The sequence below is a fragment of the Apiospora hydei genome (assembly GCF_038363865.1).
Source record: "Apiospora hydei strain CBS 114990 chromosome Unknown utg000005l_segment0_segment0, whole genome shotgun sequence".
Lineage (NCBI taxonomy): Eukaryota > Fungi > Ascomycota > Sordariomycetes > Amphisphaeriales > Apiosporaceae > Apiospora > Apiospora hydei.
In genome coordinates this window covers 2,858,555-2,884,823 of record NW_027117364.1, presented here as the reverse complement: position 1 = coordinate 2,884,823, position 26,269 = coordinate 2,858,555, and the positions used below count along the sequence as shown (strand labels likewise).

The window sequence follows — 26,269 nt, the reverse complement described above, 5'->3', positions numbered from 1 at the left end:
TGATGGGTTGTAGTCACCCCACGGACCATAATTATGCCCCGACCGCCCGCTCGGTAGTCGGTCTCAGATGAGGTATCGCAACTAATAATAAAAGAAGCCAGGCCACGATATCCGCCTTATTCTTAGCCATTCTCTGTCTGACTGTACTCTGAACAATCCTGGACAGTCTTTTATAAAAGCCCGTTGCCCCCAGCCCAGCCTATACTTCCAGCGTCAGCTTTGACTTTGGTGCCACTTCCTCATCCACATCAGTCGTCGGTCATCTTGCATTCTCCGCCGGGACCGGCATCATGTCCCCCTCCCCCGTAAACTCAACGTCCTGGTCTACACGGGGGCCGGCACCACCATTGAATCCGTCAAGCACGCCATCTACTCACTGCGACGGCTCCTGTCCCCCAACTATGCCGTCATCCCCATCACCGAGAACACCCTGCTCAAGGAGCCGTGGGGCCCCTCCTGCGCCCTCATCGTCTTCCCCGGCGGAGCCGATCTCGGCTACTGCCGCGCCCTGAACGGCCAGGGCAACGCCATCATCTCCGAGTACGTCCGGCGGGGCGGCGCCTACCTGGGCCTGTGCGCCGGCGCCTACTACGGCAGCAAGAAGTGCGAGTTCGAGGTCGGCAACAAGCCCATGGAGGTCGTCGGGTCTAGGGAGCTGGCCTTCTTCCCGGGCATCTGCCGCGGCGGTGCCTTCGCGGGCTTCCAGTACCACAGCGAAAAGGGCGCCAGGGCCATCAAGCTCAATGTCCGCAAGGACCTCTTCCTCTTGAAAGGTGTAGACACTTTTCCAGGTGCGGGCACTTTGCCGGATCAAGTCACGACCTACTACAACGGCGGCGGCGTGTTTGTGCCATTCCGCGGCGCACTCGGCGACGACGTCGAGGTGCTCGCCTCGTATGCCGACGAGCTGAACGTGGATGGCGGCGAGCAGAAGGCCGCTCTGGTGCACTGCAAAGTTGGCCTGGGCAGCGCATTGCTGTCCGGGCCCCACCCCGAGTTCTCTCCCGTCAACCTGAGCAAGCAGTACGACGTGCCGGGCTACGACGAGCTGATCGCGACCCTCAAGGCCACGGACGATGAGCGCACGACCTTCCTCAAAGCCTGCCTGGCTAAGCTTGGTCTAGAGGTGAGCCCGGAGACGTCCGCTGTGCCTTCGCTGTCGAAGCTTCATCTGTCGTCGCTGACTAAGGGAGAAGTGGACATCATGCTGCACGCTTTAGAGCCAGTCATCACTCGAAAGGATGGCGAAGAGTTCATCAAGGGGGAGCAAGACACTTTTCATCTCGAAAAGGAAGAGACCAGATGGTCTACGCACAACTTGAAGGAAGCCTTGCCTCCCACAACCAACGGCGAGGCCCCGGAGGCGGGGCAAGAAGAGGTTGGCATCGTCGACTATTCCAGCATAACGAAGAGAGTCGTGGTGCATGAAACTGCCTGGCCTGATACCAAGGAAACCCCCTATTTCAATCATCACGCCTTTTACGCCGGGCTTAAGGAGTACCGCGAGGAGGATGCAGACGCCGAGGAGTGGGGAGACCACCTGATGTACGGCGAAGTCGTCACCAGCACGAACACGCTCCTGGAGAAGAACTACAGCCTCCTGTCGAAGCTGCCCGACGGCTTCACCCTGACAGCCACGACGCAGATTGCCGGCCGCGGACGCGGTAACAACGTCTGGGTGTCGCCCGCCGGCTCCCTCATCATGTCGACGGTGATCAACCACCCGGCGCACTTGGCGCCCACGCGGCCCATCGTCTTCATCCAGTACCTGGCGGCCATCGCGATCGTGCAGGCGGTCAAGGGCTACGGCCAGGGCTACGGCGAGGTGCCCGTCAAGCTCAAGTGGCCCAACGACGTCTACGCGCTGGACCCGCGGTCCGAGACGCCCGGCACGTACGTCAAGATCGGCGGCATCCTGGCCAACTGCGCCTACTCGGACGGCGCCTACCAGATCGTCCTGGGCATCGGGATCAACACTACCAACGGGCGTCCCACCACGTCGCTGGACGCGCTGCTGCCGTCGCACCTGCCGCCCTTCCGCATCGAACGGCTCGTCGCGCGCATCCTCACGCGCCTCGAGGCCCTCTACAAGATCTTCGTCCGCAAGGGGTTCACGACCGAGCTAGAGCGCGTCTACTACAGCCACTGGCTACACGGGCGCCAGGAGGTCACGCTCGAGGCCGAGGGCGGGGTCAAGGCCCGCATCGTCGGCATCACGCGCGACTGGGGCATGCTGATGGCCGAGGAGATCGGGTCGGGCAAGATGTGGGCGCTGCAGAGCGACGAGAACAGTTTCGACTTCTTCAAGGGCTTGGTCAAGCGGAAAATCTAAAGAGGATCTGGAGCAGGCGGCGAAAAGTCAGGCGTACCAGGATGGACATGGGGACGGATGGGCACGTTTCAAAAGCGACTGACGAAAAGCATTATAGACATTAGAGAGGCATTCGGGATGCGAAAGAGTAGGGTAGCGATGGCGCGCCAGTTTGTCATTATGTATTATCTCCCCGTCCATAGTTGACGAGTTGCCGTGGGGGCTATTCTACCTCGCTTGTCCACAACCATCTATAGAAACCCTCCCGATTTGAACTATGCGGATTGGACTATCCTCACATACTTGGACCCTGTCGATGATGGCAAAGGAAGAGCGGATCGGCCTACTGGCTATTGGTTGCACACACACCTCCCTCTCTCTACGTCTCGACTATGCTCTCCTCCGCGGTCGAGGGTGTCATCTGCCTCTTGGACGCCGCCGCATGCCTCCCCCGCCCTCCGCGCCGAACACACATTCGCCGCAATGTCGTCCAGCCCATCGTTCTTGACCTTCTCGTCCAGCGGGTACACCGCCCCCTCCAGCCCCCCACCGCTGACGCTCCCGCCAATCGTGTACTGCCCCGCCGCATACAGCCCCCGAACGTGCCGCCCCTCCTCGTCATGCACGAGCCCGGACTCCTCGTCGATCCGGATAAACGGCACGATCCGCGTCCGCCGCCGCGGCGTCGGCGACCGCCCCCGCGGCAGCGAGATGTCGACCGCGTAGTAGGGCGCCTTCTTGAGCGCGAGGGCGCGGTGCTCCGGCTTCTTGCCGAACTCGTCCTCGCGCCCCGCCCGGATCGACTCGTTGTACTCGCTGACGGCCTGGCCCAGCCCGTCGGCGTTGACGCCGATCTTCTTGGCGAGGCGGTGGAGCGTGGCGGCCTTTTGGTGCCGGGGCTTCTGCGGTTTCCGCGCGGCCCGTTTGTCGCGGGGAAGCTTGTTGGTTTTGTTGTTACTACTGTTATCCGCCTTTTTCTTGCCCAGCTTCATCTTCTGCAGAAGCCTCTCCTTTGCCTTGGGTTTCGGCTTCTTCGTCGCCAGGGCCCATTGTCGCGCGTCGAGGATAAGGAAGGCCTCCCCGCCCGCCTTGCGGCCCAGCTCCTTGAAAAGGCCTTGCCCTCCATGTCCTCGGCCGCGAAGCGCCGGCCCGTCTCGTGGGCGACGGCGATGCCGCTCATGTGGGTGCGGGCCAGCGGCAGGGCGGACGGCGGCGACGGCGGCTTCGTGGTTTTCTCCATGCAGATGTAGGAGATGACGGCGCCTCCGACCTGCCGGGCCAGCGCGACGCCCGAGCCGCTGCAAGCACTGCCACCTGTACTACTTGAACTCGGCGGCGGCGCGGGCGTACTGGACGGCGTGGATGGGTCTCCAGTCGCCAGCACCACCCCGAGACGGGCGCGGAAGAGAGTGCGCTTCGCGGGCATCATGAGGACATCGGCGCTTCTTCTATGACGTGGGGACCAACGTTCCATGCGTAGATGGCGTTTCAGAGCCAGGCAGATGGGCGGGAGAACGTCACATTCGACCCCGTCACTATTTTGGCCGCATCCGTGTCCAATTTCTCCCCCAGCAGCTTCTGCGATCCATCGTTATCAAATCCATTTACCAGCCGCAGCGCTCGGCAGGCCGGGCGGTACTCTAGTTGGCGCAGCAGACCCGCCGGGTTCGTCTTGGCGTTCTCTAGTAGCGCCTCGGACGCGGCACCGGTCTCTCTTTTCTGGAAAGGCCACGCCATGCACGACAGGCGGCGGCACGGGGAGATCTCCGGAACGAAGGCATCCCGGTGCTGTTTCAGCCACGCGCGGGTCTCGGCGTTGGTCGTTTTGCTGATGAGCACGTCCAAGTCGCCGGCCCCGAGCGGTTCATCGTGGTGGGCGTGCTTGCCGGCGTCTGCGCCGTGGGCGGCCGTGGCGTCGTCTATCAGCAGGACCGAGAGGGACTCATCGTGCTCAAGGGCTTCTAGCGCGGTGCAGATGGCGGCTAGGCCCGAACCGATAACGATGATATCGTATTCAATGTTGTTGGTGTCCTTGCCCATGAGGGGGTTTCGGCTTTCGAATCAAGAGTGGTCGAGTATGTGTGGTAATAGTACGGGGAAGGTTTGCCCAATGCGGGATGTTGAACAACATGTTTAGCTATATATAGGTACGTGCAGTGCAGTGCAGGTGGCATGCACTGGTAACTTGTAGAGCGAAATTGGCTCCCTATGAGCGGAAACCAGGCTTCGTCCATCGCCAGGTTTAATCTACGGTCCCGCATGGGCATGGGCCTGGTCGGGCGGAAGGCCGTGCTGTGACATGGCGTGGTGGCAGGCCCATATGGGCCAACGAGAAATTACTAAAACCACCTAGCGACGGTGCACTGCCAATGTGCAGATCGAGCCTGTCGGTACGGTGAGGCTGCAGACCGGTCCCAAATCTGCGGGCGAGATCAATTGGATGACTTCACTTGGGCGGCCTGGGGTGAGTAATAAGCATGGTAAATTGGGTCCGTCGTCCATTTCCGTCTCAACTCCATCCGACATGATCATGGGGTTTCGCCTTCTCCTATCCATAGTTCCGTAATTAAACCAACTATGCCAAAATAGTGGCACCACGCCAAATTGATATATACAACAGCGACTCCCACTCAAAGCTCCCTGCCATCTTATCTGTCTGTAACCACAGTCTGCCGCAGTCTACCAGCTCTCCCAGATTTCCTTGGGCAGAACGGTCCGCATGACGGTCCAATGCCCAAGCGCCGTTTGAGGATGGTGCTTGACGAGCACGTCGGTTTCGTTGTTTCGCACTAGCCCGACTTTATCGCCGCTCAGGAAAGCCGACTCTGGCACTTCATGCTTTGGCACCATGAATTGCGCCCGCGCCATGCTCTGCAAAAAGTCCCTGTCGACCGCGTGTCTAAATGCGATCTTCTTGGCCGTCTTCCTGCAGAAGACTACGACATTGTCGAAATCTTGCCCAGTCGTTGCAATTTCCTCCTCGGATGGTTTCGGCGACTCGCGGAATACGCGGCACGAGGGGAAAACCTCCCGGATAGTGCGCATGACGGTGCTCAGAGGAGGCAGCAGGAAGTCGCCGGCATAGTTCTGAGGACTCATTAGAGAAAATCTGGAGATCGTGGGGACTGGCAACTTACAATGGCAATGACACCATCTGGCTTGAGCAGAGCATTGAGGGACTGGAGGAACTCCAGCGTAAAGAGCGGGATGGGCTCGGCTCCGCCGGTAAAAACGTCATGAAGAATGTAGTCGTAATGCTCAGGCTCCTCCAACGCAGCTCGGGCAGTGTAACTGACTGCATCCTCAATCACGGCTGTGTGGTTTTCAGGAAGCCCAAAGTACTTGACGGCGTATTCGTAGACGACGGGGTCAATCTCCACGATGGTGGTGTCAATCCCATGGGCAATCATAGCCGATGGAGACGTTCCAATTCCAAGACCACTTGGGAAATGTTCAGTACACATGCAATCCAAGGTGGGCAAAAAACGGCATAAAACTTACATATTCAGTGCCTTGGCCTGGTTGTCGGGAACCTTTTATCCACCTTCACAAGCCGTACCGCCTCCAACATAGTGAACACGGCGTAGATGGGCTCGGCCACGATCGGCTTCTCCAAGTTCGTCCACTCGCCGCCGAGGAGACTGTGATCACATCTCATGACCCTGAAGCCCCGCTCATGGCTTTCAAGCACTGACATGTAGCCTGTCAACGACTCGCGTCTGTCGAGCAAAGACCACTGCTGTGTTCCCAGAGATGCGTCGAGAGCTTGTGTTGCCATCGGGGTCATGAGATGCGTGTTGAGAAAGGCAGCATGCAAAAGCGCCGGAGTGGCGAGCAACAGGTATTTCGAGGGTGCCATGACCGTGTAAGCCCCGGCCAGCACCAGCTCAAGACCGACTCTGGTCGAGATGATGGACTTGCCGATGTGGCTTCCCAACTGTTCCGCAGAGAGCATCTCGGCGAACTTGTATACTCCGAACGAACCGAAACCGGGGGCAGCATCTGCCGCCCATTTGGGCAAGCCCGAAAGATCAAGAAGCTCCAAGACGTCGGCCACGCTGGCCACGGTCAAGGTCATGAGAGGGAACAAGGTCAGCGCCTCGGTGACCAAGGGACCCCAATAGGCCGTCAGTAGGCCGCTCAGCTTGAAAAAATAGAACTGCACCATGGGAATGTATGCAGCAATCAGGGGAAGCATCATGAATGTCTTGAGAGGCAGGTTCCTCTTGAAGAACAGGTTTCCAGACCAGCCGACAAAGGCTGCCGCCATCAACACGTAGTTGTGCCATATGGACGAGGGAATCCCGCCGTACACGGGCGAGAGGGTCAACTGGGAGACGTTGGCATACACGCCGAGGATGGTCAACAGTGAAGCCGCCTTGCCGTAGACCTGGCCCTGTTCAAGAAGCCATTTCGACCAAGTCTCGGTCTGAGCCTGGTCTTTGAGCTGCTTCAACTCGCGCTCAAAACTTTCGGGGGTGAAGGACGAATTGGGGTCTATCGGCGGGAGCTCTTCCTTTGGCGGAGGCTCTTCCTTCCGAGGGACCTCCTTCCGTGGGAGCTCCTCCCGCGGCTCCTTCGCCTTCTTAGCTGACCGTGTGCGAGGGGCCATAGTGAACAAATAGGTGGGAAAGATGGATGGTTCTAGAAAAAGAACGACAAAAATTACATCTACAACTCCTATAATATAACACAGGAGGAACTGGACTCCAACCAATAGGGCTCAAAGCAAAGGCAAAATATTCAACAGCCCGCTGTTGAGGCTCCGTTGTCCGTATGTGTTGTTCGGCGGAAATGGCCAGATGTTTTCGCGAACCAAGAGCTCCATTCAATTACCAGTCAACCACTGCCTACCACGAACGCAGGGGCAGTTCGGGGAGCCACACTTTGTTTCAGTTACAGGTAGACAGGACCCTGACTGGGCGCCGCTTGCACGAGCTAGTCCGCCTAGCCTCAAGCCACATGCACGACAGCTGGCTGTCGAGGAGGTGTGGCTTGACAGTCTACAAGTCCGGTGTCACCTTGACCTTGCCCCTCAAGCCACACCTTTCCGCCGAAGCTCCACCAAAATTCCATCGCCAAATCGAGGCTTCAGCCGGACCATCGAACATCGTCGCATACCTCGGTTCGGTCCAATTGACTGAAGACATCGCCCACCATGGCTAAGAAACGTATGTGGCCGCCCTCCTGGTCCCAAGACGGGAAGTCTTCCTTGCTGACTCTGCGCCCAACCGCACAGCCAAGGCTCGCATGATCAACGTGCGCCTCTTGTCCATGGCCATGACCGGATTTTTCTACTCATTCACACGACCACGAGTGGCACGGCCAATGAGCATGCTCAAATACGACCCAATCGGTACCGTCCATCCCTCCAGCTCGGCCCTGATTCTATGCTGCTACGTCGGTCAACGTTCCCGCTGGCTAACGTCGTTGTTCCTTTAGTACGGAAAAAGGTTCTTTTCCTCGAGCAAAAACGAAAAGGCAAATAATCGTACATGCCTACAATAAACGAAACCGATGACCATACGTATGGAATGAGAGCTACTCTACTGGGCTCTCCGGGGTAGAACCCAAAATGGAATCCGTGAGGGCCAAACAAGATCTGGCCAGCAGCTGCCAACTTGTACATGACTGTATAAGTGTGTATCATTAGGAAGCCTGGAGATATCAAGCATCATCAGCATAGGCAACGAACTAGGCGTTTTGATTTGAGAGCTCGGCTTCTTAGCTACATAAAGAACACTCTCGTCACTTGCAACATACTACAATACCATCATCCACCCCGGTAGATGCCACTCATCTTCGTGTCTTCTCTTCATCTCGAGCAACAATAAAAGCAACATGCGAACAATGTGTAGTCCCCCTCGAAAGAAATCCGGGAGCACTTTCCACCTCCCACTTGGATCTCAGCAGTTCCCAGGCATGCGATCACTGCTTCGAATGTCGGTGCTTGAAGGGCAGTGTTCGTAGCTGGCCCTGGCTCTGGTCCTGCGACGACCCCTCGGTACGAGATGGGCCACTGGGTAGCTGACTACCAAGTGATCCCTGCGACAAGGTTTGGCTTGAAGCGATCGAAACCTGGCTTATACCGTGTGAATCGGCGTAGGACGAGGACGTGGAGTCTTTGGAACCGTAGGTCACTAAGCTGGAAGTTCGTCTCTGCAGCGGTCCTCCTCGCAGGTTGCCCTCAAAGGTCTGTATCGACATGTTCTTCTCCGTGATCTCATGTTCCGAATCCTGCGGAGTGTAATCCATGGACTGTGAGAGTTTCGGTTGGATGCCGTTGGAAGAATCAGCACCTGCTGGGCCACCCGATCTAGCTCGCTTATTGGCATATTCGACATCGTTTTCTCGGCCAGTATCGCTGGGGACAGAGCTTGATCTGGCTCGCTTTTGACTACCAGACAAAGGGTCATGGGCCGAATCATTGGGTGCACCCTGGACGGGACGGTTGTACATGCTATGATTCGAAACCAGGGGTTTCTCGGGCATCGGCTGGGGGCCAGTCGAGTCTTCTAGAGCTTCGTTTAGAGCTTCGTTTTTGGCACTTGCGCGCGTTACTCTCATGATCGACTTGGGAGGTACTGCTTGTCTTCTGCTCTCCCGCTCTTGCTCCACCGATGGAGGAGGAGGCTCATCGACCTCTTCACCCATCGGCATTGGCGACTGCACCACAACTCGTCGGATGCGTTCCTCCATGAGATCTGCAGCTGATGCTGTATTTTCCATACGAGACCAGTCAATCTGCCCAAAGAGCTTCTTCATGTTTTCGATGTCCTTATAGTCTTTCACCCAGTCTCTGAGTGACGCTTTCAGCTGCTCCTGAATATGTTGCGTTGCCTGGACCTCTTTGGTGAACTTCTCGATGGTCGCGTTTTGCACATCCATCTTGTCGCGAAGGTTGCGCATCTCGGTTTCTTCCGAGGAACGAGCCGAAGATAGTTCTTGAAGCTTTTCCTTTGCAACTTCAAGGTCATTCTCAAGGCGAGACCGCTCTTTCTCAGTGGATTGCAAGCGCTCTTGAAGCTCCAGTCGGTCGTCTCGGAGGCGTTGCTCAGTTCCTTTCGATCGTCTAACAGCCTTCTCCAAACTCTCCTCGAGTTGCTTTGACACCTTGTCTGACTTTTGAATCATCTTGTCCTTCTCAGCAATCTGACCTTCTAGGCAGGCAACTTGATCTTCGAGGTATTGGTTGACCTCAGCCTCACTTTGTAGGCTTGTAATAGTGGCTTCGAGAAAACCCACTTGTTCCTCCAGGTCCGAATTGGCACTGATTTTCTCCTGCTGCCGTTCTATTAGCCCCATCAGAGCATAGTTCTCGTCATTCAGAGCTTGAGTCGTGTTGGCTTCTAGTTGTAACTCCTTCTTCTCCTCTCCAAGTAATACAAGTTCGGCTTGGAGTTCTTCATTCTCCTGACCAAATTCGAAGTTCCGGGACTCGGCCTGTTCCCACTGCTCGAGGATCTCCTGCAGTCTTTCCTCGAGCATTTGGATGTGGCTTTGCGACTCTTGATACATGTACTGCACGTTTTGCGAATGCTGGTCATCCCTTACTTGGTTGTAAATGTGGTCGCAAAGCTCTTGGATGGAACCAATGCCATCAGTCAATGCATCCTTGTCTGCCGCTGTGATCGGTTGGTTTGAAGTCATTCCTTCTTGGATTGCACCAGCGACCTCCTTGAAGAAGTCATTCTTCAATGACTGTGCCAAATCAGCGATAGCCCCGTGATTCGATACTCTGACGCCCTCAATAGACTTCAAGATTGTGTCAAGTGTATGAGTCTGCTCGCTCAAACTTATATGGAGTCCATCTTGTGTGAGCTCATTCAAGGTCTTCACAATCTTTTCGTTTTGGGATGTAAGTGTTTGGACATTTTGCGTTAGCAGAAGTCGGGCCTGCTCGAGCTCCTTTCTCAGACCCGCGGCAATGTTCTTCTCGTCGGACAGATCTTTCTGTCGCTCGTCCAGCTGGACTCGTAAGGCCGAAGTCTCTTCGTTCACTGTTATACTATCAGCATCTATTCATGGTTCATACCGGGTTAGGACACATACGCCTGGCTATCTGTTCTTGGGCCTCTTTCGAGACTTCGATCACACTCGCCTGGATATCAGCTCTGATCTTGTCGTTTTCTTGCCGGATTCTTTCTGATTTCGACTCTTGTTCCTTTTGTGCAGCCAAGATCGTCTCTCTGTTGCGGCGGTAAAGTCTTTGGTGCTCTTCGGTTGCTGCATTGAGCTGGTTCTTGAATTCTTGACATTTTTCATGTAATCTCTGCATCTTTGACGCAGATGAGTCTGCCCTTCTTCTCTCCTGTTCGGCTTGCTCAGCCCATTCATCTCTCTCGGCTGTGGTGCGATCAATGATCTGAGCCTGCGATTGTATCGTATCGTGACATCCTTCAATTTCCTTCGTCTGTTCCTCAACTTGCTGTTGGAGAGCCTCCAGCTCGGCATGCACATCATCTCTATACTCACCCAGGCTATTAAAATACGAGTTCCAATGGTCTGTCAATCCTCTGAAGTCGTTGTTCAGCCTCTCTTCTACCCCAGAACGTTTGGCTGGGACCGTCTTCACCTGAGGAGCCCGGCGTTTTGATACATTCGAACTAGCAGAAGTAGGCCTGCAAAGTGGATTCTGTACAGGCTCAGTTCTGAGTGGTCTTGTCATAGCTGGTGTCGCTGGGTATCTTCGGCCTAGATGTACACGGGACGGTTGTCGAGATGATTGATCGACTGGTTCGTGTCGAGGCCGTGGCCTCTCTTGTCTTCTGTGTTCAAAGACGAGGTCTCTTGGCCCATCCGGTCGCTGTCTTTCTGCACGAGGATTTGCAACCTTGTGAGCATGTTTTCCTGGCTCTAGAGACCGGCCGTGAGCGGATCGAGATGTTCCAGAGCTTTCAATTTGCAATCCCACGTTGCATTTCTCGCCGCCAAGGGGCTGCCTTGCCTTCACCCCCGGGCGTGTAGGGGTTGGATTATTGATGCTGGCATCTCCAGAATCACTTGAGGAGTGTTTCTTCAAGCCCTCCGAGGTTGAAACAGAAGCTGGCATCTCAGTAGATACATGATGATGTCGTTCACGACTTCTGGACGGCTTCTCAACAATGGCATAGGAACTGCTAGTGTTGGTGGATTCGCTCTGCCTCTCGTGCTGCTCGGTGGCGGAGCGCTGTAGGTCGCTTGAAGGGCGGACACCCTGAGACTGAGGCTCTCCTTTCTCGTGAGGTGAATCGTCTCGTCCTTCAGTATTGTCGCTATGCGGTTCTTCTGGAGGTGAGATCTTATTCGGGCTCTGGTAGTGATGCGTCTGGTCATGTTCGTGAGAATTACCCTGCTGGTCTCTGGTCTTTACATCCTCAGTGCGCTGCGTTGGAGTGCGTGAGATGGCCGGGGCAAGTCGCACGCTCTCTCTGGACATTTCTGGGGAAGACTTCTTGGTTGAAGATTCCCGGGTTGGGAGTGGTGAATCTTTTGGCTGCGGGTTGCTGATGCGGTGGGCACCCATCTGTGCACTCGAAAGGCCATCACCACCAGCTACAGCCGTGGCGGAAGAAGTCTCTGGGCCCGATCGAAGTTGCTGAGAAGGCATGCGGGGATCATATTGTGAAAATGTGAACGTATTGTTCACTTCCTGCTGTGGGTCGACGAGATGGGGTCGCGAAATCAGGTTTCCCAGTCCTACAATGGAAGCCCCTGTGTTGGCAATATCTGTTGTGGCGGATTGTTGGTCCATCTGGTGCTTCCCCAAAGAATCTATATCCATCGAGTTGTTCTCAAGCTGGCTGTGCTCGACTTGTACGTACTGGGGCTTGTCCCAATCCGATTGATGAGGCATCTGCTGAGAGAATGGCTGGGTAGAGTACATGAGTGATTCTTGGGATTCGTCCCCTCCCAGAGCTCTCCACTCCTCGTCATCAGGCAATTGAGACATGACGGCCCATGTGGAACAAGCAGGCAGTGGGCTACGGGAGTCGGGCTCAGAATGGCCAACTGCAGGCGAGCAACTTGGCTCCACCTGCGGAAGGAGTTGAGGACTAGAAATGAGACTTGAGGTATTTCACAAATTTGGTCAGAATCTTCTGAGTCTGTGTAGATGAGGTAGCCGCTGAGGCTGTTGTGTATATATGCGTCTTGCCTATCCTGCGAGGGAGGGTGGTAGGAGAGAGAAGAACACCAACCGGACTTGAGGATGATGGTTGCCTAAACGATTGGAAACTGGAAGCATTTTAGATTCAATTTACTACCTAGACAGGAAGCGACGTTGGAAGTTCCGACTTTGGTAGCGGCAGTTGGCTCATTCGTGCTATGCCAGGTCGTGCCTTCCCTTTCATCACTCAAATCACGCATCGGCATGCATTTCGAATCAACTGACCACCTGGCCTTGGCAGCCATTTGTAGATGCAATATGTTTTGATGAACTGGACTGATTTGATACATATATCTGGATCTTCAATGCATCGCAAGTGAATTTTGAAAGACGATTACAGGAGAGTCAGGCACATAGGACCCCCTTTCCAGCTTGATTGGCCCCGGCCGGTATGCACGCCTCCGAATTTTGCATAAGATTAGAGACCCATGTGCTTCAAATATGATCATGTTCAGTGCTACAGGAAGTTTTCTGGTCTTTGGGGAATGCGCGAAACACCATATGTAAGGTGGAAAGGGGACCCTGGCTTTGATGATTTATATTGATGCCTTCAATGTCGAACACATGCTTCTCTCATATGGTACCTACTTAGGTATGTGACTTAAGTACGCTTGCCTTTCTTGCCAATAGTGATATTGACGAAATGGGCCAGACCATTTATATTGCAATCACATATACATCAATCTGTTTACTTACTACCTACCTACCTACAATTCAGGAAGCACCTTCAATAACGAGTGTAGTGAAAGTCTTTATTAGTGCCCTACAACATCGCAACCGGTTTGGGGTTCGAGTATAATAAACAAATGCCTCGAACATTCTGCATTGTTGTTGATTTATGTAACGCAGCTTACAGGACTTGGGATGTATTGATCCTCTCGCTACAAGTGCGTCCTATATGTGTCGAGGTCGCAATAAATCGAGTTGAGGATGCATCCTTTCCAGGACTGCTCAAGACAATATACGTGGTTTTATCTATATTCTGCCAATACATAGCACCACAGCAGCCCGGTATTGATCGGTAACTCATCCTATGATCCAATTATGTCGGTTATTTAATCATTCTTTCCAGAATGCTCCTGTGTTACACCGGAACACTTGATATCCTCTCAACCTCGACACTCCCGTGGCCACAAGATCACTATAAACAACTTCCAGCGCACTATAAGCAGCGACTATAAAAGGATGCTTTCGGTAAGCCTGATACGAAGATATAAGCCGGGCCAGTCGCTTGCTGCGTCAGATTCGGTCCGTGTCGACGAGGCTAGTGAAGCCGGTGCTATTTGCCGACTTAGTGACTCCTCGCCACTCCCCATCGTATCTGTGCCATTCCAACGTTGTGCCGCCTTGATAACTCACGACGACTTCTGATCATGAGCTGGAATAGACGCGATACTTTAAAAGCACCAGATAGTCCGAACCCCTTCCTATCTATCACTGCCACCCATCTAATTCGGCTTGAAAATGACGCCAAAGTTGCTTCCCTACCCCTTCTCGTATGATATGCTCGTCCTTTCACTACCTACTACCAGGCTCTGGACAATGCAGAAATATCATTTTGAAATGGATTTGGCACGACGTTGTTTCATCAAGCTACCTGCCTTCACAGATGGGGAACATGGCTCTGAATACATTCGTGGTGGCGACCAGCTAATATGCCAAACCCAGTAGCGATGAGGGTAATGGTTACAAAACTAACTCCTTGGCCTTTTAGGAAAGCCATACGTACTCACGCCCGGATACATGACTACTCCCTGGTTCGATATGCTTCAAAGTCGCAGGACTCTATCTCGTAATGCAAACGCATCGCGGACCCCGCGGAACGAAGGGCTCGTCTAGTTGCCAGCTTCTTATCATCATTCGGGCGCAGGCTATACGCCGAGGCTTATTATCATGAGTTGTTGTAGTAAGTATAGGAAGGTCTCAATGCGTATTGGAAAGAGGACATGGCGAGGCGCGTAGCATCCGGCGAGACTCACGAGCATGTGATTGGAACCCATTCTCCCCTGACTGGTACTTACCAACTTCGTTTAGTCATATAGAGTACTGGATATCAGGGCTGCGATGCTATAGGCTAAGCGACAGGATTATGGTAACCAAGGATGAATGAATGCGAGATGTCTTCGTATAGAGGCGTTATATGCATATGCATGGCAAGCACTACCTTCCCTTTGAGGGTATAATGCGGCAATGCCCTTGTGGAAGCCAGTGATGCCACGGGCTTTAGGGTGTCTGGACCCTGGTGTTCGGCCGAAAGGGGAGAAATATTGGGGAATGCCAAAGTGTAAAGGATACGTTACTATAGGCAACGACTTCGCTGTCCTGTTATACCAACAGGAGAGGGAAATACGAGAAGATAGTGTCTTGGTCGGATACAGCTGGTTTCTCTAAAGCTTGGACAGCCAGCGATAGCGAGCAGAAAAGACTGGAGATTTGGACCTTGATGGCCTTGCAGCATATCTTGGCCGGCCGTCTCGGCCTTGCTTTCCTTGTACCTTCCTGTTCGTTAGGGTTGATACGTGATCGTAGGGGAACATTGCATGAGTATAGCTTCGAGACATCTTAGCTACTTGCCTATTTCAGTCCGAGCCGTACTTTGGGTGAGTGGACTTCTCTTGAAAAGTGCCTTGAAATCAGGGCTAATATGGGAGCAGGTTGCTGTCTAGAGGTTGCAGAGGGTCTTGGGCTCGAGTGCTCCAGTGGCTAAAAAGGCCATTCTAGTTGTCGGGGACTGCGATGATCGCTTCCAGATACACACACCTTTTCGCTGGTCGGACTATCAGCAGACGACTTCAGATGAACCCTTGCTGCTGATCCGGGATGTTAGCGAGATGGGGAAGAGAGACAGGCCCAATATCGGCCGAATCAAGATCAAGGTTGCTATTTTTATTACCAACTGGACATGCCATTTCTACCTACGCAGCACATGCAATGGTAGGGACTTTTACGATATCGGCCTCGACAAAGAGAGCGCATACGCGTGCCTGTTTTTATCCATGAGGCAGTCCATGCCAGCGACATGCGGAAACTTGAGGTCACTTACCTGCCATTCGTGGTGGAGGTCCGAGGTCACACGAATTGCTGGCTCAGCTCCAGAGGTACGCAGGCTGGCAAATCGCCTAATCGCTCACCACTCTCTTGATGCCGGGTAAACCGAAATAGAAGAATAGACAGAGTCGGATCGGAATTGGGCTGCGATTGATAAAGGCTGATAGGTGTTGCAGGGGTGCAGTGGTGTGCGTCAAATGCAACGGGGCGCTTACCCCAGCATGTATGATGTCTCTCCTGATGCTCCCTTGTCACTGGACATGTGAGGTACGACATGCGACGGAGAATTAGCTCGACTAACGATCGGCGACAGAATCGTTATCTCTGGCCGTTCGTCATCGCCAATAGGGTGGTTTTGATAAACCAGTCGCTGATGCAAGAGCGGAAGAGGCCTGCCATGTCAAGCAGCTGCAATCCGGCAGTGGAGATGAGGAATCGTCAGGATACCATCTCGCCCTTCTGGCTGCCGAGCTCCAGGCCTGGAGCTAGGGAGAGCCCGTTGTGGACTTGGACAGGAGGGAGGGGCTTAGGGGGGCTTGGGGGGATAACCCTCTGGGATAACGGCGGCTGTGGCCCATGCTTTAAGCTTGACCGCCAAGGCTCCAGGCTGCCAGGGTGCTGAATCTCTCCACCGCTGCGCACTGCAAGTACAATACCAAGCACTGGAAGTGGTTCTGTACTACGACGTCCCTTATCAGTTCCATGTTCAATGTTGCATCTGCATCTGCTGGGTCAAGCTTTCGAGAAGCACAGGCCGGTCACGGGGAAGACCATTCCACGACGAGTTCGCGAGAGACAGCAATCAATCGTCATGGAGCCAAAGTTACCAGCAGCCATACGCACCACAGCACTGTTTCGATGTGTCAATGATCCCGCCTGATATATTGGCTATTGCGCTCGGGACAGACCTCTTCGGCAGATCCAAAATGCCCGACGGCTATTCGTCCACGGCCGTGGCCTCGTAAGCAGGACGGCAAGCCTATCTCAATGGCCTATCGGCGGATATTACGAGCGAACCCCCTGGCCGAACACATCAGAGGGCATGGTTGCCCGTTTAGGAAGGCGAAGGCAGTCATCATGTTTGCGCGCAGTATTGCGACACGCCTTCGCTCACTGAGACGAGCGCATCGAACAAGCTTCTCAATATATATTGGGTCTTGGCATGCGCTGGGGAATCATTCTGCAATATGCGCATCATGTCCACCGGGAAGGTGACAAGATGCTGGTATGGTAGCACGGCTTTATCGACAACGCGCCACAGCCAGTGCTGCAGAATACCCCGGGCTTCAGACATATTTGGCGCCCCCTACACCATGTAACTTTCACAAGCTTCGTTTTGCGGGCAGCTTGGGTTGGGCATTGTTCCGCCGTAACGCCGTCTCGTCAAATCCAAGGTTTGTGACATATGCACGTTACTGTATGCTTGAGTCGCGATGTCGCGATACCACTGCCTCTGGGCGAAATTCCCAGTTACTTCCGACTTGTCAATTGTAGCAGCGCAGAACTAACAACGTCTTGAGTGTTGGGCGATCCTCCGATGTTCTATAGAGTATCGGCTCGCCAATCAGACCAAATTGCACTTAACTTCAAACCAGTCGATCACCTAGAATATCGAGAAGCACATTCAGCGAGCACGCCATGATGAGGAGGGTTGAGTACATCCGCCGCCATACCCTCCCGGCCGTCCTGGCAGGGGTATTTGCCTGGCTCCCCCGAATCTTCCATCACTCACACATACCGCATATAGTAGCCCCGCTTAAGCCATAGTGTAGGGAAGGATACAGAAGCCACCCTCCTGAACGAATATGGACAAGCGATGCTTGGCAACGCTCTTCGTCGGCGAATGGGATACCCGTCCTGTTTTTCCTTCCCATAGGGACCACGCTTGAGCCTAAGTGCAGATGACGGCAGTAGTCTTGCCTCATGCGCGAGGCTCGCACTTGGCGGGACTGGGATTTTGATAAGAGACGAAAGCCTTTGTCAACGTCCGCTTGTCCCTTTTCCTCGATATGCGGCAGACTGCCATTGTGACTCGCCTGGATGGGATACTGCATATCTTGCAGTCACAACCATGGCTACTCGACTAACACCCTTCCTAGGCCCTGCCTTCCGGAAGAGGAAGGCGACTTGTACACAGCATAGTCGCCAGGTATTGCTCCATGCTCCGACTACCTGCGAGGTATAAACTGGTTGAGGATAAATAGTCTTGATGTCCTCGACCAGACGTCTTTTCGTTTTCGTCCCAAGTCACTCACTGGACTCACATCACACCATCATCGGCCTTAGTCAAACATCCTCTTGCACTACCATCAATATGAAGTCTGCCGCGCTCCTGTCTCTTCTCCCCCTGGCTCTGGCCGCCCCGGCTACCCTCAGCAAGCGAGAGGGCGGTCCTGCCGCTGTATTGCAACCCCGTGATGCTAAGCTCATCGCCGGGCAGTACATTGTCAAGTTCAAGGACCAGTCCGACACCATGACGATCAACAGTGCTATGGAGACCTTTGAAGGTGAAGCCGAGCACGTCTGGCACAACAACTTCAAGGGGTTTGCCGCCAAGCTCGACGATGCCGCTCTCGAGTCATTGAAGAACCACCCCGAGGTGAGTATTGCTCCACTCCGCGGTATAATGAGTAAAAAGACCCCTAACCGTTTGATCAGGTGGACTACATTGAGCAAGACTCCATTGTCTCCATCAATGCCTACGTGACTCAGTCCAACCCGCCGTGGGGCATTGCCCGCGTCTCACACAAGAGCCGCAACACTGCCAGCTACACCTACGACAGCAGCGCCGGCGCCGGTACTTGCGCCTACGTCATCGACACGGGCATCTACACCTCCCACTCCCAGTTCGGCGGCCGCGCCACCTGGCTGAAGAACTACGCCGACAGCTCCAACTCGGACGGCAACGGCCACGGCACCCACGTCGCCGGCACCATCGGCGGCTCGACCTACGGCGTCGCCAAGGCGACCAAGCTCTACGCCGTCAAGGTCCTTAACGCCCAGGGCTCCGGCACCAACTCGGGCGTCATCTCGGGCATCAACTTCGTGGCCTCGGACTCGCAGAGCCGCAACTGCCCCAACGGCACCGTAGCCAACATGTCGCTCGGCGGTGGCAAGTCGAGCACCCTGAACCAGGCCGCGGCCGGTCTCATCAGCTCGGGCGTCTTCCTGGCCGTCGCGGCCGGCAACGACGGCGCCAACGCGGCCAACTACTCGCCCGCCTCGGAGCCCAGCGTCTGCACCGTCGGCGCCACCACCTCATCTGACGCCGTCGCCAGCTACTCCAACTACGGCAGCCTCGTCGACATCTTCGCCCCCGGCTCCAGCATCCTGTCCTCCTGGATCGGCTCCACCTCGGCCACCAACACCATCTCGGGCACCTCCATGGCCACCCCCCACATCGCCGGCCTCGGCGCCTACCTGCTGACCCTCCTCGGCCCCAAGTCGCCCACTGCCCTCTGCAGCTACATTGCCAGCATCGCCACCAGCGGCACTCTGTCCGGTGTCCCCTCCGGCACCGTCAACAAGCTCGCCTTCAACGGCAACCCCTCTGGCTAAGCTTTCCACGACCAGAACGCGCTCATTTCCTTGAGTAACTTCTACTTCCCTTCTTGTCGGACTCAGCGCGGAGGATAGTATCTACTCCTAAGGTGGGGAGGGGACCTGTCTGAAGGAACCCCTTGCTCAGAGAATGAGATGATGGTCATAACCGGAAGGCATTTGTGCGACTGCAGCACATTGTTTTGCATATATACACATCATGTAGATAAAAGAGTAAATATTCCACCTGCGAATTTCTCGCTTGTCGTCAATGACGTCAAACGGGAACCGTACGGCCGGGTTGATGGTACCCTTTCATTATAAGGGGTTTCCATAGTTTTTAATATTACAGATATGCAAAGAAATGTAACGGCTAAGCTTTTGGTTCTACCGACGTGGTGGAAGTGACCCTCGCGTGCATCACGATCAATACTACGACGTTGGTTCTGCAAGCCAAGATGGAGAGCGCCTACTCTCCTTCCTCTCTAGGATTCCGTGCCACAAACACCCTGGATTGCGGGCGGCTCGTTTTATGAGATTCGGTTTCCAATCGTTTTACGATCTATCATTTCGGAAAAGGGTGGGTATACTCTGGTTCCGCATTAATATAGTACTCCATGGGCAAACGGTGCCGAATCTGGTCTATTGCCAGTCTCCAATGACCAAACGAAACCCTCATCGTGATACCTTGGACCCCTCTAATGCATCAATCTATGCACGGCGCCCCTTATGCATTGGTTGCGAATACGAACGAAGCCAGCTGATGGGTATATACCACCTAGATAGTCTTCGTCCATAAAATGTCTGGAGTGCATTAGTACAAAGGCTTGTCTATACTCATACCCATATTGACCCAACCCCTTAAGCCCTAAGTAAATGCAGTGCGAGTCATAGACCACCGACACACAGCACAAATGAATCTACGAGTGCCGCTGGCGAACATGACCTATAGGCTTTCTGCTGTACAGGTAAACCAGGAAGTTTCGCCATCAAGTAAGTTCATCAGGGTCGACACTGATGATGGGCTCGTAGCCAGTGGCCGATGATCACTTGAGAGTTTAGATCACCAGTGACAAGTATAGGTACTAAATACAGCTAGCCCTCACATCGAAACGGAATAGGGTTGGTCTAACTTTATTGTATAACTCCTTGTCCGATTTACAGTTTGCTGGGGCTAGTATTTGTACTCCCTCACATAAATGCAACTTCTCAGATCATAACGAGACCAATCCATAGAGCAAACCGAAGAGCATGGGAAAGGGAGAATGAAGGCAAGCCACCGAACACCAGCTAACAGGCACCCCTTACAACCAATATAACTTTGCACCAACGCGCAGCATTCACCACACACTGCGAGTTTCCACAAGATCACATAAACATCAAGTGAGTTGTTGAAACAATGTGTATATATATAGACCTGGATAGGTACTTCCAGCCCAATCTCCATGCTACACAGAACTCAGTCCATCCTACATAACACTTTCTAACGAATTCCAATGCAACTATGCAAGCCATGCACCAAACTCCCGCCTATAGCACCAATGCCTGCCGCCGCTCGCTAAACCAAAAGCATATGGTCATATAATAGACATGTAGAATTATTTGCCTGTGTCTATTCTCCAGGGACTCCCTCCCTTTGCAGACACCGAGTAAAGTAGGCAGACAATAATAAAAATTACATCAACATATATAACGTCCTACATCCCTTCTCCGCTGCGGCAACATGCCAAGGGCGGCAGTCAACTTCCTTGTCCACCATGCCTCTGGCGCGCGCCAGCGTACCCAGGCCCCTGTAGTACGTGAGAAGCTCTCGCATAGCCGTCTCGTAGGCACGAGGATTGCAGCCCTCCGAATGAACAATGTTGACTTCCATGACCGCCGGTGGGTCCTCGGGCCGCGGCCCGCCACGCTTGACAAGATAGCCCGAGACGATGGCCGGATTGAGGTCCGTTGGCGACATGGAATTACTCAAGCGATGCGCCAGAACTGCACCCCACATGTGATCAGTGACATCGACAAGCGTGGCGTCGGCTTCCGAGTCGTCAGCGGTGCCGCCGCCAGGAGTGGGAGCGCTGGTAGGGCCACCGTCGTTGCCACGGATAGACGGTGTCGGTGGGCCGTTGCCGGACTGTTCCGGGGATACTATGGATGCTTGCGGAGTAGATACTGGGGTTGTGTAGAAAGTGGCCGACCCACTCGTCGGCACCTTCACCGTGGGTGGGATGAGTTGGAGCGAAGGGTTCGTGTCTACCGTAGCTAGGGTCAAACTGACAGAGCATCGTGTTTCAGCCTGTGCTAAATTTGACCACGTCTCAATCTCCGATTGATCCATGACACCACACTTGGCAATCATGATGCGCCAATGCACCTTTCGTGTGCAGGTAATGTCTCGAGTAGTCTCCCAAATCTCATGCGCAATATCTGCGAAGAGCGTGGCAATGGATTTGTTCCTACGCCCCAGGCAGTACGAAGCTGTCAGCTGTTGACACCCTCTGTTATCAGTCCAAGCAGCAGTGATCCATCGTCCATCCACACTCTGTGCATAGGCCAAATGGAGGCAGCTGTTTTCATGCAATAATGACGAAGTCGGTGTCGATGTTAGTTTAAAGTCGATGATACGTGGCAGTGGCTGCTCAAGCACGATAGCCGGTGATGGCATCGCTCCTCCGAAGAGCGTACAGCGATCATATACTTCAAAAGCCAGTTTCATATAGTCGGCCGGGCATGGCATGGGAATCGACGTTGAGGAGGCGAGGAAATCCAACGGGATGAGTTGTAGAGCCATGTCGTTTTCCACGCGTTTTCTGCTATTAGCCAGGAGCTTCTTGTATCGCTCGAAGAGTTGCTGGAATGCGTAGCATGACTCAATCGCAGCTCCTGCCGTGTCTGAGGAATAGACAAAAAAGACCATGAAGTTGGTTTCCTTCACTGCCAGATGCGCCAATACTTCGCTCAACTTGGACAACCCTGCCGATAAATTAGGTCCCATAAACGATGTAGGACTTTGAAAATTGTCGGCTGTCTTCTCGACTTGATAGGACAGGAGTCCATTTGGAATTTCCGGGGACGCGTCCATACGGCTAAAGGCGCCGAGCTTGAGACTCTCGTAGACACTTTGCATCCTATCTAGGAACACGTCCGCATCATCGCCGATGCCAGTGAGCTCAGGGAAAATGCAAACGGCATTGATGCTCTTGCCACCATTGGAGGGACCAAGGCCGAGACTTTCCCAGAATGTTACCGCGGATGGCAAGACGGACAGTTTTGCTTCGTAGCGTCGCAACTCCACATGCGGAGACGGAATTTGAAACGGATTGCTCGGTTTGATCTGGTCTGCCCCAGGCGGCCGAGGCTGCAATCTTGAGGGCTGCCCCAATAAAGGTACGTCTTGAACCTCGATGAATGAACGAAATTGACATCCGACAGCCTCGTTTCCAAATGCTTTGGGTAACACGGTTCGCAAATCGTCGACTAACTTGTGCGTGATTGTCATGAGATCGCGCCGCCGATCTAGTCTCGTTTGCGTCAATGTGTCTCGTGTCGTTGTCAAGCAAAGCGTACTGGTAGATGCTTGGTCAGTGAGAAGCTGGGCTGCTAAAATGAACTCCTGGTCAGGCAATGCCAAGGGCAAGTCTATGGGCTCTGGGTCCGCAAAGTACTTGACTAGTGGGAGCTCGACATCGGATTTCGAAAAAACCGGCACATCGAATGACAGAGAAGGTGAGGCTGCGTCCACGGATTCAAAATCCTTAAAAGAGGTTGCAAGCGACTTCTCGTCGTCATCCATGCGCCGTTTCCGGATAGAGACCGACTTCACGGGCGATGGGGGCTCATCGCTTTCATACGTCGAATCATCTTGGTCAGAAACCAAGCTGCCTTCGTCCGCATCTGACAATACATCATCGAGTTTAGCAGGACTCGGCTGCTGCGAGATCCCACCATGTCCGTTGACCAAGCGGGCAAGCAAATCGCCCACATTGCTTGGGAGCGCTCTGGGTTTCCGGTGCCCTTTGACATGACGCTGGAGATAATTCGTCGTAGGTGGCGCGTTTATCGAAAGGGGGCGAGTTTCCTCTGATCGTGTGAAGGTAAAATCGAATCGGCCATTGCCTTGATATTTGCTGTCAACCATTGACAGATCTGGTCCAAAATCCACTTTTTGGAAAATACTGCTCGACTGAGGCTGGTATATATGAGAATTATGCTGGACCGCTTTGCGGTTGTCCAACGATGCCCTGATTCGTTTAAACACCGTATCAGGGTTAAACGGGCTTGCTTGCCGCTTTGCTCTTTGAGGCTCCTGCTTACTCGTCTCAATCTCTGCTGGACGTTTGGACTCTTGCACCAATGAGCTCCTGGCGTGTTTAAGTTCAGGTTTGGCGAATACAGCAGCACGAGGCGCCGGGGAGCAGGTAATTCGGCTTGCATTGTTTTGATTTCCGGCGGTGCAGGTGCACTGAAACTTGCCGTCAAATCAAGGGTAGGCACGCTGCTCGACATGTCAGGCATATCAAGCGAGATATCCATATCGCCCGGCTGCTCGTCGAAGAAATTGAAATCAGCATCAGTAATGTCGTTCTCACCGCCAAACATATCTGGGCCCAGGTCACCAAATAGGTTTTCCGAGTCAAATGAGCCTGTATGACGCTCTCGTTTCGACACTGGCTGATCCCAGACCTCTGTGAACGCATCGGGCGGAGCACTCATGACTGCGTCCACATCAGCCATAACAGCAGCACTGTTATTATTTGCAGGACTGGACACCGTTCCATCCATAGAAGGCGTTGCCATCACCGGATTCTGAACTCCATCTGGTGGCGTCGGATACATCGCACCCGGAGGAACCCCTGGATGACCTGAACGATGAAGGGCTAATGGGGAGGCCCCGTTCGGCTGTTGCACCTGGTTGTCAGACGTGGCGGCATCGCGAGCAATTGCAGCATCCCTCTCCTTGGCTTTCCTGGCCAATGCCTCATCACGCTCACCAGCTCCCAAGAACCAGGTTTTCGCAAGGGATAGGGGATCATAAGATTCGTCTGTCACTGTACGCGCCGAGTCCTCAGGTGATTTCTCTAAATTGAGTTTCTGGAAGGCCTTGCAGAAGCAAAGGCTAGAAGGCCATGACATGTTTGTGCTGGTGCTGAACAAAGGGGTGTTTTTGCCATCAAACTTGGCCTCGGCAGGTTTCCGTCGCACCCGTTGCAAGCTCAGCCATTTTTGCGTGTCGCTGATAGCCGATGGTAGATTTCGGGCTTCAAGGAGCTTTATGCAAATGTTACGCCATGGGCGCAAGCGCTCTTCCCTATCGAGACGAAGTCGTAGGACTTGGAGATCAGGCGATTGGCCTATTCCGCTTTCAGCAGCCGATGTGCCATCGCTCTCCGTCACGAGATAGCACGTTGCAAACACGCCAAGAGGTGCTGCCAATACAGTGCGCCCGACTGACGGCAGTAAAGCAGAGTCTGAGAAAATGGTGAGACCCTCCGCCAGGCAGACATTAACGGTAGATACTAAGGCACCAGTAGTGGTCAGGTATGCTCTTAGCGAGGCGAGATGGGGGATTCCGCCATTGCTGTCACTTCGCACATGTGGTGGAAGCAACAATGTCCTCGAGTCGAGGGGCGTAGCACCCGTTTTCCCACAGAGACCAGCAGAAAGAGCAGATATGACAGCAGATATGAAGTGTTCATATATATCCTTGGTGGATGTTGAAGCGACCGGCTTGCTCTCGGCCGCAGCGCCGTCAATGCCCAATCCGTTAGGGGGAGGATTCCTCGAGATCGAGTCCAAGGCCCCTGAGGCGCTTGATGACGAACTGTTGGGCGTGTGGGCTGAGTTGGGACCTGATAGGCGGTTCCTAGCGAGGCCAGCAGGCTCGAATGTGTTCTCGTCGGTAAGGGATAGAGTATAGCCACAACTGTCTAACGTCTTTGGCAGACCGGGGCTGTCATGCTGGGCATCCTTCCAGAGCAGGCGAAAGCACCATAGGCCGTGCTTGGCAGTGTCCAGGTGTGCTAGGTAGCCATCATTTCTCAAGCTGCCTTCGAGTTCGAGGGCGCCGGTGCCGAAGATCGAGGGCGGCGGGGCAATAAGTTCGTAGAATGCGTAAGCGACGGAAGAGATGTCGTTCTAAGATCGGGTCAGTTAGAGAGAAAAAACGCAGCCAGTGTAGCGATGCACGACCGAGACTTACGATTAGCAAAGCATTAGTCTCATATTCCGCAGTATCCATATCGTCATTGCAGAGACCGCTGGTTCCAGGTCTTTGCGATAGAGTATGGACCAGTCAGTCAGGTGTCTTGGCTACCTTGGATTAATCGATGCCAAAGGTTGGGTGTTGTATATGCGGGAAACGGATGGTGCGTTCGATATGGCCGACTCCATCGCACCCGCGCCGGTCGAAAAACGGGAGCGGACAGAATGCGCCCGAGATAACGAGTATGAAGATTCGTTCGCGATGCTCAGTGGATTGCCGGTTCGGCGGACGCGACGAGACGTTGGAGAGTTTGATCGAGAACCGAAGGGGCTGGGCTAATCAATGTGCTAAAGACGTTACCCGATGCCTCGACGATGGCTTGGTTTCGTTGTCTTGGTTGCTGTTCCTCCCTCATCTGACAGGACGGTGGTGCTTCGAGGGTTGTCGCATCAAGCTGGATGCGTTGTTGTTTCCTAGCTGCATACAATACGGCGCATCAATGTGCTCGCTCGCTCCCCGGTTTCGAGCTAAGAGGTGCACTGGACTGGAGTCACAAACAGGGACCTCCTCCAGCATAGAGGCTACCTGTACATCTGTACATACAGGACAAGCTGTGGCTTCGGCCGGTGGCTGCAGCCAATCATCGTACGAGGGTTGGCGTACAGAACAGCAGGCGGATCCCTAAAGATCGATCATCACGGTTCGGCCGAAGCAGGCTAGGAGGCTAAGCTTGGGTGGACAAACCCACCAAAAGCACCCATGTCAGTGCGCTTTGCGCTTTGCACTTTGCTGCATGTCTGGCTGCTCTGGAAGTCTAGGCGTTTTGCCGCACTAGACCGCTAAAATTTCAATTCCATCGCGACAGGAACTGGAGAGCCTCTAGCAACCGCTGACCACCCCACCAAGCACATTCGCACCTGGCAGCAACCGTTCTTCTTCTCTGCCTTTTCTCTGAATAATTTACCTGCATCTAGAGATACACTGCGTCCTCGTGCTGCCGCAGCTCTGTCAAACGCCGTTGTGGGTG

General features: G+C 54.0%; 8 protein-coding genes across 8 annotated transcripts; 3 read left to right on the top strand and 5 right to left on the bottom strand.

Annotated features, from left to right (window-relative positions):
- Window positions 1-33: 33 nt before the first annotated feature.
- On the top strand, window positions 34-2,332 carry PG997_006345 (class II aaRS and biotin synthetase; the record flags this gene model as incomplete). Its single annotated transcript, XM_066810660.1, has 2 exons — window positions 34-53; window positions 253-2,332. 2 exons carry the CDS (start codon window positions 34-36, stop codon window positions 2,330-2,332), a joined length of 2,100 nt encoding a protein of 699 aa, XP_066669583.1.
- A 329-nt stretch (window positions 2,333-2,661) lies between these two features.
- PG997_006344 (FAD/NAD(P)-binding domain-containing protein) lies at window positions 2,662-3,737 on the bottom strand (the record flags this gene model as incomplete). Its single annotated transcript, XM_066810659.1, has 2 exons — window positions 2,662-3,414; window positions 3,477-3,737. 2 exons carry the CDS (start codon window positions 3,735-3,737, stop codon window positions 2,662-2,664), a joined length of 1,014 nt encoding a protein of 337 aa, XP_066669582.1.
- A 62-nt stretch (window positions 3,738-3,799) lies between these two features.
- PG997_006343 (uncharacterized protein) lies at window positions 3,800-4,351 on the bottom strand (the record flags this gene model as incomplete). The annotated part of the gene is made up of 1 exon (XM_066810658.1): window positions 3,800-4,351. The coding sequence occupies one exon, from the start codon at window positions 4,349-4,351 to the stop codon at window positions 3,800-3,802; it is 552 nt and encodes a 183-aa protein (XP_066669581.1).
- Window positions 4,352-4,990: 639 nt separating this feature from the next.
- PG997_006342 (spermine/spermidine synthase) lies at window positions 4,991-6,923 on the bottom strand (the record flags this gene model as incomplete). The annotated part of the gene is made up of 3 exons (XM_066810657.1): window positions 4,991-5,398; window positions 5,449-5,752; window positions 5,845-6,923. 3 exons carry the CDS (start codon window positions 6,921-6,923, stop codon window positions 4,991-4,993), a joined length of 1,791 nt encoding a protein of 596 aa, XP_066669580.1.
- A 546-nt stretch (window positions 6,924-7,469) lies between these two features.
- Window positions 7,470-7,800, top strand: PG997_006341 (mitochondrial 54S ribosomal protein bL33m; the record flags this gene model as incomplete). The annotated part of the gene is made up of 3 exons (XM_066810656.1): window positions 7,470-7,482; window positions 7,551-7,711; window positions 7,765-7,800. 3 exons carry the CDS (start codon window positions 7,470-7,472, stop codon window positions 7,798-7,800), a joined length of 210 nt encoding a protein of 69 aa, XP_066669579.1.
- Window positions 7,801-8,239: 439 nt separating this feature from the next.
- Window positions 8,240-12,242, bottom strand: PG997_006340 (uncharacterized protein; the record flags this gene model as incomplete). The annotated part of the gene is made up of 2 exons (XM_066810655.1): window positions 8,240-10,311; window positions 10,364-12,242. 2 exons carry the CDS (start codon window positions 12,240-12,242, stop codon window positions 8,240-8,242), a joined length of 3,951 nt encoding a protein of 1,316 aa, XP_066669578.1.
- Window positions 12,243-17,820: 5,578 nt separating this feature from the next.
- Window positions 17,821-19,064, top strand: PG997_006339 (proteinase T-like protein; the record flags this gene model as incomplete). The annotated part of the gene is made up of 2 exons (XM_066810654.1): window positions 17,821-18,105; window positions 18,165-19,064. The coding sequence occupies 2 exons, from the start codon at window positions 17,821-17,823 to the stop codon at window positions 19,062-19,064; spliced, it is 1,185 nt and encodes a 394-aa protein (XP_066669577.1).
- A 1,657-nt stretch (window positions 19,065-20,721) lies between these two features.
- On the bottom strand, window positions 20,722-25,278 carry PG997_006338 (uncharacterized protein; the record flags this gene model as incomplete). The annotated part of the gene is made up of 3 exons (XM_066810653.1): window positions 20,722-23,229; window positions 23,355-25,175; window positions 25,240-25,278. The coding sequence occupies 3 exons, from the start codon at window positions 25,276-25,278 to the stop codon at window positions 20,722-20,724; spliced, it is 4,368 nt and encodes a 1,455-aa protein (XP_066669576.1).
- Window positions 25,279-26,269: the final 991 nt, after the last annotated feature.